Here is an 11788-nt window from a genome sequence, read left to right as displayed (position 1 = left end):
GAGGGGTTTAGAGGAACAAAGAGAAGGCCACAGGGTGACTAGCTCACGGGCCACAAGTACCTCCATGGGGAACGGATGTGATTGTGGGCTCTTCAGTCTAGCAGAGAAAGGTCTAACACGAGCCACTGGCTGTTAGACGGGTTCGGACGGGTAATAAGGTACCGGCGTGGGAACCAGGGCTCCTGGGTTCTGGCTAGAGGCGGTGGGAAATTTTCCAAAGATGGACCATGTTCGTGTAGGGAAAAAATGCCATGGAAACATTCTGATGACATTTCGGGGAGGAGGGACTGGCAGGCAGGGGAGAATCACATCAGGGCATTTCGGGTTTTTTGCTTCAACGCGATGTTTCGTTTTGATTTTTTTGAATTTTACATTTGTCATCGTTATCAGCCCAACACTCTTTAGGTCGGAAGGATTGGATTTGTATCTGTCAACGTCAATTTCACCGTCCGCGCCCCCAAACTGACCAAAAAATATCTCCATTAGTAATCATTGAACTGGACAGATAATCAAAGACAAATGTGGCTTGTGAACTTTAGAGACGATCATTATGTTGAAATCACTCCCCGAATTTCCTGCAACTGAGAAAGTTTAAATTGATAACAAAAAATAAAAAAGGTTAAAAATAACCATCAATATCCGTCCAAATTATAAATTACGAATCTAGTTCTCCCCAGCCGAATATTCATAGAATATAAATTTAAGTCAAAATTAAACTTAGACGATGATGTGCTATATAGAATATTTAAATATCATGATATATGTATACTTATACAATGAATATTTCGTATACAATCTTTCATAGACTGGCTTTTTAAAAAGTATATAAACAATTATCTATTTAATATAATTATACATAACTGTTTATAGGAAATAATTTTTGGTAAAGGTTGAAATTGGACTGTAATATTTTGATTGACGCAAAGTGATTTTTTTTCCCCCGAACGTCATTTTTCAAAAAACTTTCAAAATAAAAGAATTTTGGGGGAACTGAAATATTTTTGAAATCTTGGTGTTTCCTGCTCAATGGAAAAGCCACTTCTTGCCCAACATTTGTTCTGTCCGTAGGTGGAGGGCAGTGGTGTTGAGTAGGTCAGAGTCAGGGGAGAGGGGGCTATGAACCAGGACTCCTGGGTTCTATCCCCAGCTCTGGGAGGGCAGTGGGGAGTAGTAGTTGGAGCATGGGGGGGGCTGGGAGCCAGGACTCCTGGGTTCTATCCCCAGCTCTGGGAGGGAAGCAGGGTCTCGTAGGGACTGAGTGTCAGAACACCTGGGTTCTATCCCTGGCTTTGTCGCAGACTCCCCATGTGACCGCCGTGGAGTCACTGAATCGGTTTGGGCCTCAGTTTCCCCATGTGTAAAATGGGGGAATGATCCTGCCTTTGTCTATTTAGACTGTGAGCTTTCAGGGGCAGGGGCTGTCTCTCTTCGCCTGGTCCAAATGGTTTGTGCAGAAACATTTCCCAGCGAAAAATGTCTTCATCTAAACTGATTTTTTTTGCAAGAAAATGTCTGCTCTAGCTAAAGCGATTGATTTTTCCATCAAACAAATTCAACATATTGTGAATCTTTACCAAAAAAAAACAAAAAAAACCCTCAAAAACCTGAACTGCACTTCGTGTTGATTGGAGTCCTAATGAAAATTGCTTTGAATCGGAGAAAGCTGAAATTTCAGCTAATTCGAAAGATGGTTTTCTTTCATTTGCGACCAATAAACGTTTCCCTTTTTCATAATTACAATTTTCACTTCGTTACAACGAGGAAAAGCCAACTATTTCATTTGATGGAAATAGGAGGATTTCACTTAGTTTCAATAGAAAGTTAAATCATCTCACTTCGTTACAAAATCATTTCCATTCAGTTTCCACCAGAAAAAGTGAAAATGTTTCACTTTGTGTTTAAAAAAAACCCATCACCATTTTCTGGGTGAAACAATGGAAATGTAAAAAATCTTTCCTTGTTCTATCAATACGAACTTTCTTCTCGTTTTGATCAGACAACGGCTTAAATATGGCAGGTGGCGTCAAACGACTTCAGCGGGATCAAAATGAACTAAAAGCCTTTGGTTTATGTTCAAAATGGTGATTTGTTTGGTTGGCTCCGTCAGGGCAAAGGCTCATTATGTTACCAAAAAACCCCAGATCTGTTCGTTTTAAGCCGGAAAAAAATCAAAACGGATGAGTTGGGCCTGGTTCTGAGTGGGGAAAGTGGAAGAATTTTGGTTCCTACCATCTGGACTTGGAGAATATCACTGCAAGTGGGTTTGTGTCTCTCCCGCCGACCCTCCAGGATTGTCCTGGACTCTACAGGGATTAAAGATGGTCGTGATGAGACCTCCCACCAGAACTGGCAGCTCCGTGGTGTTTGTGTGCACACACCCCCTGGGCCTCGCGGGGCTGGCTGTGTGTAGACGGGGTGCAGAGCGGGACTGCGGCTGTGGGTTAGAGGGGGCTAGGTGGGTGCATGGGGGGCAGTGCAGGGATGGGGGTGTGTACAGAGAGGGGGTGTGCGTCATGGGGTGGCTGTGGTTATGGGAGGTCTGGGGGTGCATGGGGGGCTGTGTGTAGGGGGCCATATACATGCATGGGGGAGGGAAGGTTGTGGGGGGAGACCCAGAGGGCTATGGGGCGGATGGGTGTAGTGGGGGCAGGGGCAGAGGACTATGGGGTGGATGGATGTTGGAGATGCAGGGGGTCTGGGGCCCAGAGGGCTATGGGGCGAATGGGTGTAGGAAGTGCGGGGAGGTGCAAGGGGTCTGGGGCCCAGATGGCTATGGGGCGGATGGGTGTGAAAGGTGCAGAGGGAGCTGGAGGTGTGGGGCCCAGAGGGCTATGGGGTGGATGGGTGTTAGGGATGGAGGGGGTCTGGGGCCCAGATGGCTATGGGACGGATGGGTGTGGGGGGTGCAGGGGGTCTGGGGCGTGGGGCCCAGAGGGCTATGGGGTGGATGGGTATGGGGGGTGCAGAGGGAGCTGGGGGAGTGGGGCCCAGAGGGCTATGGGGCGGATGGGTGTAGCGGGGGCAGGAGCAGAGGGCTATGGGGCAGAAGGGTGTGGGGGGTGCAGGGGGAGTGGGGCCGAGGGCTATGGGGCAGAAGAGTGTGGGGGGTGCAGGGGGTGTGGGGCCCAGAGGGCTAAGGGGCAGATGGGTGTGGGGGGTGCAGGGGGTGTGGGGCCCAGAGGGCTATGGGGCAGACGGGTGCAGGGGGAGTGTGGCCCAGAGGGCTATGGGGCGGATGGGTGTGGCAGGGGCAGAGGGCTATGGGGCAGAGGGCTATGGGGGTGCAGGGGGTGTGGGGCCCAGAGGGCTATGGGGCGGACAGGTGTGGGGGGTGCAGGGGGTGTGGGGCCCAGAGGGCTATGGGGTGCAGGGGGTGTGTGGCCCAGAGGGCTATGGGGCGGAGGGGTGCATGGGGGCGCTGTAGGCCGGGGGTAGCCCCCCCTCCCTTCCTGGTTTCGGGGCTCCGGCTCCAGCGCTCCCGGCGCCAGTTCAAACCCCCGCCTAGGAAGTGCGTAACCGGGAGCCGCTTTCACGCCGGGACCTTCCTGTTACCGGCACCCGCCCACCCCCGGCCCGGGCTCGGCGCCGGCTGGGCCCCAGGGGCCGGATCGGGGCCCCCAGCGGGGATCCAGCCCCCGCTCCCCGGCGCGGGTGAGTCGGGGCCGCCCGGGATCCAGGCGGGGCCCCCGGCCCGGTCCGGGGGCGCACGGGGACAGGGGGCGGTGCCGGGTCCCCCCCAGCCCGGTCCGGGGGCGCACGGGGAGAGGGGGGCGGTGCCGGGTCCCCCCAGCCCGGTCCGGGGGCGCACGGGGACAGGGGGCGGTGCCGGGTCCCCCCCAGCCCGGTCCGGGGGCGCACGGGGAGAGGGGGGCGGTGCCGGGTCCCCCCAGCCCGGTCCGGGGGCGCACGGGGACAGGGGGCGGTGCCGGGTCCCCCCGGGGGCGCACGGGGAGAGGGGGCGGTGCCGGGTCCCCCCCAGCCCGGTCCGGGGGCGCACGGGGACAGGGGGCGGTGCCGGGTCCCCCCGGGGGCGCACGGGGAGAGGGGGGCGGTGCCGGGTCCCCCCCAGCCCGGTCCGGGGGCGCACGTGGAGAGGGGGGCGGTGCCGGGTCCCCCCCAGCCCGGTCCGGGGGCGCACGGGGAGAGGGGGGCGGTGCCGGGTCCCCCCAGCCCGGTCCGGGGGCGCACGGGGACAGGGGGCGGTGCCGGGTCCCCCCGGGGGCGCACGGGGAGAGGGGAGCGGTGCCGGGTCCCCCCCAGCCCGGTCCGGGGGCGCACGGGGACAGGGGGCGGTGCCGGGTCCCCCCGGGGGCGCACGGGGATCGGGGTAGTGGAGCTGTTGGATCCCAGCCCGGGGTGACGTGCTCAGCACCCCAGGCTGAGGCTGTTTGCCCCCCCCCCCGCGTTTCTCAGCCCTGGGGTAGGTTTTTCCTCTTCTCCCCTCCCCGCCTCCTTTGCTGTGTCCCCACCCCACTGCGCCGCCCCCCGCCTTGCCCCGGGGAGAGCAGCACTGACCCCCCCCCGTGTGTGTGTGTGTGTACACACTGCACGTTTGACATTCATTGCATCCCCCAGCCTTTGAAGCCCAGGGGTAGAGAACCCAGGAGTCCGGGCTCCCATCCCCCTCGCTCTAACCACTAGCCACCACTCCCCTCCTAGAGCCGGGGAGAGAACCCAGGAGTCCTGGCTCCCAGCCCCCCCTGCTCCAACCCACCAGACCCCACTCCCCTCCCAGAGCCGGGGAGAGAACCCAGGAGTCCTGGCTCCCAGCCCCCCCCCCTCGCTCTAACCACTAGCCACCACTCCCCTCCCAGAGCCGGGGAGAGAACCCAGGAGTCCTGGCTCCCAGCCCCCCCTGCTCCAACCCACCAGACCCCACTCCCCTCCCAGAGCCGGGGAGAGAACCCAGGAGTCCTGGCTCCCAGCCCCCCCCCCCCCCTCGCTCTAACCACTAGCCACCACTCCCCTCCCAGAGCCGGGGAGAGAACCCAGGAGTCCTGGCTCCCACTCCAGGGGTGTCGGGTCCCCTCTTGGTCACTCACTCCAGGAATTCCTCTCTTCTCCCCCCAGTCCCAGCCATGAGCGAGGAGGAAGAGCCCAGCCCCTCTCCATGGGCCGAGGAAGAGGAAACGCTGCCGAGCCTGATGGGGTCGGAGCGGGAGATCTCGTGTGACATCCAGTGCTGGTCGGATAACGAGGAGTGGGGGCCGGACAGCCCAGCCGGCAGCGGGGGAGTGGGAGACGCCTGCTCCCAGCCGGACAGCAGCCCCACAGCCTACGGGAGGAGCTACTGTCGTGGCTCGCACGAGGACAGTGAGCTCGGGCTGCACGCCAGCTCAGGGGAAGACGGTGAGCTTGACTTCCAGCGTGGCTCGCATGAAGATGGCGGGTTCAGGTTGCACGCCGGCTCGCACGAGGACGGTGAGCTCAGGTTCCACGCCGGCTCCGAAGAAGACAGTGAGCTTGAGCTTCACACCGGCTCGCAAGAGGATGGTGAGCGTGGGCTGCATGGGGGCTCAGATGAAGATGGTGAGTTCGGGCTGCACGCTGGCTCGCACGAGGACAGTGAGCTGGGGTTGCACGCCGGCTCAGATGAAGATGACGAGTTCAGGCTGCATGCTGGCTCGCACGAGGACAGTGAGCTTGGGTTGCACGCCGGTTCAGATGAAGACGGTGAGTTTAGGCTGCATGCTGGCTCGCACAAGGATAGTGAGCTTGGGTTGCACGCCGGCTCAGATGAAGATGACGAGTTCAGGCTGCACGCTGGCTCGCACGTGGACAGTGAGCTTGGGTTGCACGCCGGTTCAGATGAAGACGGCGAGCTAAACTTCCATCGTGGCTCAGACGAAGACGGCGAGCTGGGCTTGCACGAGGATGGTGAGCTAAGCTTCCGTCGTGGCTCGCACGAGGACGGGGAACTCGGGTTGCACGCCAGCTCGGAAGTCCTCCCCGGCTTCGACCTCGCTGGCAATCCGGGCCCAGCCTCCGCAACGTGGCCCCCTCCGGGCCCGCCATCCTCCCGCCCCCCCGTGCCGGCGCGCCCCTTCCAGTGCCTGGACTGCGGCAAATCCTTCGGCTCCAACTCCACCCTGGCGCAGCACCGCCGCATCCACACGGGCGAGCGGCCCTACAAGTGCGGGGAGTGCGGGCGGGCGTTCAGCCGGGGCTCCACCTTCCTCCAGCACCAGCGCACCCACACCGGCGAGCGGCCCTACAAGTGCCCGGACTGCGGCAAAGCCTTCAGCCGCAGCTCCAACCTGCTGCAGCACCGGCGGGTCCACACCGGCGAGCGGCCCTACAAGTGCCCCGACTGCGGCAAAGCCTTCAGCCTCAGCTCCACCCTGCTCCAGCACCAGATCATCCACACCGGCGAGCGGCCCTACAAGTGCCCTGACTGCGGCAAGAGCTTCAACCGCAACTCCAACCTCCTCAACCACCGGCGCACCCACACCGGCGAGAAGCCCTTCCCCTGCGGCCTGTGCGGGAAGCGCTTCTCGGAGAGCTCCACCCGCACCCAGCACCAGCGCACCCACACTGGCGAGCGCCCCTTCCGCTGCACCGAGTGCGGCAAGAGCTTCAGCCTCAGCTCCACCCTGATCCAGCACCAGACCACCCACAGCGGGGAGAGGCCCTACCAGTGCCCCGACTGCGGCAAGACCTTCGGCCTCAGCTCCACGCTGCTGCGGCACCGGCGGGCCCACACCGGCGAGAAGCCCTTCCGCTGCCAGGACTGCGGCAAGAGCTTCGGCGTCAGCTCCCACCTGGTGCAGCACCGGCGGGTGCACACCGGCGAGCGCCCCTTCCGCTGCCCGGATTGCGGGCGCGGCTTCGGGCAGAATTCCCACCTGGCCCAGCACCGCAGGGTGCACCGGGCCGGCGGGGAGGCCCGCCCGCCCGGCACCCTCTACATCTGCGGCGACTGCGGGAAGAGCTTCCGCCAGAGCTCCCACCTGGCCCAGCACCGGCGCACCCACACCGGCGAGCGGCCCTTCCGGTGCGGGGAGTGCGGCCGGGGCTTCTCCCAGAGCTCCAAGCTCCTGGAGCACCGCCGGACCCACACCGGCGAGCGGCCCTACGCCTGCCCCGACTGCGGCCGGGCCTTCGGCCACAGCTCGGCGCTGGCCCAGCACCGCCGGACCCACACCGGCGAGCGGCCCTACGCCTGCGGGACTTGCGGGAAGAGCTTCAGCCAGAGCTCGGCCCTGCTCCAGCACCAGCGCATCCACACCGGCGAGAAGCCCTACCGCTGCTCCCGCTGCGGCCTCTGCTTCCGCTACCTGCTGCAGTACACCCGGCACCAGAAGGTGCACGCCCGGGAGGAGCTGCTGGCGCAGGAGAGGGCCGGGGCGGCGCCGGGATCTGCGGCGCCGGTGGCCTCCGCGGCTCTGGAGGTGGCGCCGGGGGCCGGGACGCAAGGGTTCTCCGCGGCGCTCGGGGTGGCGGTGGAGGAGGGGGTGGCGGTGGCGCTAGGCATGGGAGTATGAGAATCTGCCCCCTCTGGGGGAGGAAGCAGTGAGGGGGAGGCAATGGGGGGCTGGGGGACGGGAGAGAGAGAAGTGGGGCTTGGGGGGGGACACACACTGGGAACCCTCTGAGATTGACGCTAATAAGCATGGAGGGTTTGGGTCCGAACAAAATGTATCTGTCTTTTGTATACAGGCGGGGGAGGGGGAGGGGAGCAGTGGGAGCCAGGACTCCTGGGTCCTATCCCTGGATCTTGCAGGGGATTGGGGTCTGGTGGGTCAGAGCAGGGGGGGCTGGGAGCCAGGACTCCTGGGTTCTCTCCCCGGCTCTGGGAGGGGAGTGGGGGCTGGTGGGTCAGAGCGGGGGGGGGGGGGCTGGGAGCCAGGACTCCTGGGTTCTCTCCCCAGCTCTGGGAGGGGAGTGGGGGCTGGTGGGTTAGAGCAGGGGGGGCTGGGAGCCAGGACTCCTGGGTTCTCTCCCCAGCTCCGGGAGGGAAGCAGGGTGTAGCGGGTAGAGCTGGTGGGGTGAGGGTGCCGTAATCAGCTGTGTTGGCGACGTTAGCGAGGAAGCAGCGTTCCCCGTCGCCGTAGAGGGTGCTAGTTGAGTAGAGGCCGCGCCGTAGAGAAGCACCAGACAGGTGCAGAGATGGGGAGTCGGACCTGGGGCCTTTCCCCACTAGGGGTCGCCGGCTCCAGTCTGGCGGGTGGGGGTGGGGGTAAACAGGAAGTGAGTTGCGAGGAGTTTGGCGTAACCCCACCCCTACAGAGAGAAGAAAGCAGAGGGTGTCTGAGTTAGGCTGGGAGATTCGATACACCTCGGGGGGGGCGGGGGAGTCTAGTGGTTAGAGCGGGGGAGCTGCGAGCCAGGACTCCTGGGTTCTGTCCCCAGCTCTGGGAAGGGAGTGGACTGTAGCAGTTAGAGCAGGGGGGAGGACTGGTGGCAGGGGCAGGACTCCTGGGTTCTCTGCCCAGTACTCCCTTTCGTCTGTCATTATGTAACCATGAGGTGCATGCCACTCCGTGCCTCAGTTTCCCCGTGTTTAGATTGGGGCTCAGTAACGCTCCCTGGGGGTGGGCTTCTCACGTTTAACCCATGAACCTCTATGCAGCCCTTGGGGATACTCTGTTAGTGACGTCTGGGGGGAGTGGGGATTGGGGAGTGATTCCCCCACACACACAGGGGAGTCAGCATGGGGGTGGGTCCGTGGTTGTCATCCCCGCTTGGGGGCGGGGGCAGCGCTTGGTGGTGGCAGAGGGAGGTACCTGGGAGGAATCCAGCACTGATCGCAGCCGCGGCCCTGCGTTCCTACCCGTCTTCTTGTAATAAAGACTTATTGGCATAGCAGCTGCTGTGTTCTTCTGTCACCCTCTGGCAGGTTCTCAACCCTTCCCTCCTCCCCGCTCTAACCACTAGACCCCACTCCCCTCCCAGAGCTGGGGAGAGAACCCAGGAGTCCTGGCTCCCAGCCCCCCTGCTCTAAGCCACTAGACCCCACTCCCCTGCCACAGCTGGGGAGAGAACCCAGGAGTCCTGGCTCCCAGCCCCCCTGCTCTAAGCCATTAGACCCCACTCCCCTCCCAGAGTTGGGGAGAGAACCCAGGAGTCCTGGCTCCCAGCCCCCCCGGCTCTAACCCACTAGCCCCCACTCCCTTCCCAGAGCTCGGGACAGAACCCAGGAGTCCTGGCTCCCAGCCCCCCTGCTCTAAGCCATTAGACCCCACTCCCCTCCCAGAGTTGGGGAGAGAACCCAGGAGTCCTGGCTCCCAGCCCCCCCCCTGCTCTGACCACTAGACCCCACTCCCCTCCCAGAGCTGGGGAGTGAACCAGAGTTCCTGTCCTCTCCCCACTAACTACTGGGCCATTGTTTACTAAATTCCACCCTGTATCATTTCCTCCTCTTCTTTCCTAAGTCAGCCTCCAGTTTTTACGGGTTTTTACCGCTCCCTGGCCTCAAGTGAAGCTTCAGTCTCTCCTCAGCCCTGTTCTAGTGTGTCACAGATGGGGGTATTCATCAGCCCTCTGAAACCCGCCGCGGTCACCGAGCTTTCTGGCGTGCCGTTTCCATGCTGGGCTTGTGGGAGAATCTCTGCATGGCTCACTTTCCGCACGGCAAAGCGAAATGCCCTCTCCTCGGGCTCCAGTGGCCGGGGCGGCTGCGCCGGGCTAGCCCGCGAAGGGCAGGCGTGGCGGAGAAAACGCAGCGCCCGCTGCTCCGACCTCTAACGCGGCCTGTTTATCACCCGTGAGACACACGCAGCCCTACGAAAACAGCAATCCCCCCCCCCCCGCACCGTTATCGATTCCCAGGGCCGAAGCCACCAGTCCCAGGCCAGAGACCTGCCCCAAAATACTTCCCAGAGCAGATCTCTTGAAAAACCATCCTCTCTTGAGTTGAAAATGGGCCCTTCCAATCAAATTGCTCGTCCCGTTAACAAGTGACACCTTCTTTCCCAGCCGAATTTGTCTAACTCCAGCTTCCGGCCGTCGGATCGTGTTAGACCTTTTCTCTGAAGAAGCCCCTTGTTCAATATTCGCTCCCCATGGAGGTATTTCTAGCCTGGGTCACCCCGGACCTTCTCTTGGGCACGTAAAATAACCTCTCTGCTCCTAGGTGAGATTCCCGTTTATACATCCCGGGATCGCGCTAGCCCCTTTGGCATGAGTCACCGGGCAGCGCATGTTCAGCTGATTAGCCAGGATGACCCCCAAATCTTTCACCTTCTCGCTGGCTCCTTTTCCCCCAGGGTCTCTAGTTCAGGGGGTCTCAAACTTCCCTGCCCTGCGACCCCCTTCTGACAAAAATTACTCCACGACCCTAGGAGGGGGGCCGGTCACCTGAGCCCCCACTGCCCAAGGCTGAAGGCTTCGGTTTCGGCCCTGGGCAGCGGGGCTCAGTCTAAGCCAGCCGTGGCCACCCCATTAAAATGGGGCCGTGACCCACTTGGGGGTCCCACCGTTGGAGAACCGCGGCTCTAGGGTATGCAGCTGCTTCCTGCGTCGTGAGAAACGGCTGGAGAGCCAGAGCCCGTTTATTAGCTTTCCACCTCCGCGAGACAGTTTCATTGGTAGTGGCCCGATCCCCTGCTAAACCTGCTCACCAGGGCAGAGCGCGGCTGCCTGAATTTCAGGAGAGGGCCATGCAATAGGGTCCAGGTTTGGCACTGGCAGGAGTCGGGTTTTTTATCCATAAAGGTGGATTTCACCGGACACGCGCAAGGTGACAAATCCAGCGTTCGTCAAAAACTACAGCAAGGCACCATACGAAACATGCTCCTCGGGGAAGCTCCCGCGGGCTGCTTGACAGCTATTTATTGTGTCTAGTTTGATCATTCGTAACCGTCAGGAAGCTTGAATCTCTGCCTCCACGGTGAAGAGTTTAAAATCCAGCCCGAGCAGAAATAAAACGCTTACAAATCACGCTGGCTCTTAGCAGTCAAAGGGACACGATCCACGTTGAATTCTGCCAAACCGAGCTGGTGGAATTTCAGTCCACCGCGGGGCTACAAAGCTATTCCCCGCCCGGCCCCTGCCCCCGCAATGCTAGCCGGACACAACGGAGCCCAAACCCAAAGATGTGAGGACGGGCGGCGTGATCACACCCTGCAAGCTCCAAAGAGCCCACCGATTATTTCAGAGCCAGGAGCAATTTCTTGCCAGCTGCTCTGGCCCCTACGGGGAAATTTCTGGCTGCTTAAGGCTGGGCGTATTGGAAAGGAATTAAATCAGCTCATACCCCCCTGCCCCCAACGCGTGCAGATATCTGAGATGGTGTGATAGCCCCGAATACAAGGAAACGGGTGTGAATCCAGAGTGAGTCCATTAACTACCATGCAGTTTTTCAGCGGGTGGCTGGCTGGCTCAAGACTTACACGAGGGGAGCTGAGATTAGCTGTCCGTGACCCCACTGCAGCCCAGGGGTGACTCACGATTGACCCCCAGGGGTGCTGAGCTGAGAATCTAGCTCCCATGGGAAGACCCAGTCATATAACTCCCCTCAGCATTCACCTGCCATGAGATCTTCGGAAACCCTATGGGGCAACAGAAAGGGGGCAGAATACCCCAGATAACCCAGTCTGATTCCCAACTCCCTCTCTCCCCGCACCCTCTAACCACTAGACCCCACTCCCCTCCCAGAGCTGGGGAGAGAACCCAGGCGTCCGGCTCAGTGGCATTACTGCCTTCCAGACACTAAATACTAATTTCAGTCTCTGTTGAAGGAGAAATCCCCCCTCTCCTCCTGGAGCTGGAACCCAGGAGTCCTGGCTCTCAGCCCCCGCCCCCCCCAGTAGGCTGAGTGTACATGAAGGGAATGGGTGGCTGATCA

The 11788-nt window shown here is 60.9% G+C and overlaps 1 protein-coding gene across 1 annotated transcript; it reads left to right on the top strand.

Moving 5' to 3' along the window:
- The first annotated feature begins 3531 nt into the window (after nt 1-3531).
- Nucleotides 3532-7484, top strand: LOC123369232 (zinc finger protein 345-like). Its single transcript, XM_045014587.1, has 2 exons — nt 3532-3651; nt 5071-7484. The coding sequence occupies exon 2, from the start codon at nt 5079-5081 to the stop codon at nt 7482-7484; it is 2406 nt and encodes an 801-aa protein (XP_044870522.1). The 5' UTR covers nt 3532-3651; nt 5071-5078.
- The last annotated feature ends 4304 nt before the right edge of the window (nt 7485-11788 follow it).

The sequence above is a fragment of the Mauremys mutica genome, chromosome 4 (assembly GCF_020497125.1).
Source record: "Mauremys mutica isolate MM-2020 ecotype Southern chromosome 4, ASM2049712v1, whole genome shotgun sequence".
Lineage (NCBI taxonomy): Eukaryota > Metazoa > Chordata > Testudines > Geoemydidae > Mauremys > Mauremys mutica.
Note: the sequence above shows the minus strand (reverse complement) of the source record. Positions and strands in the feature narration are given on the sequence as shown.

Bases quoted from the DNA above. Each gene is read 5' to 3' on its own strand.
- LOC123369232 (XM_045014587.1), top strand. From the start codon at position 5,079: ATGAGCGAGGAGGAAGAGCCCAGCCCCTCTCCATGGGCCGAGGAAGAG.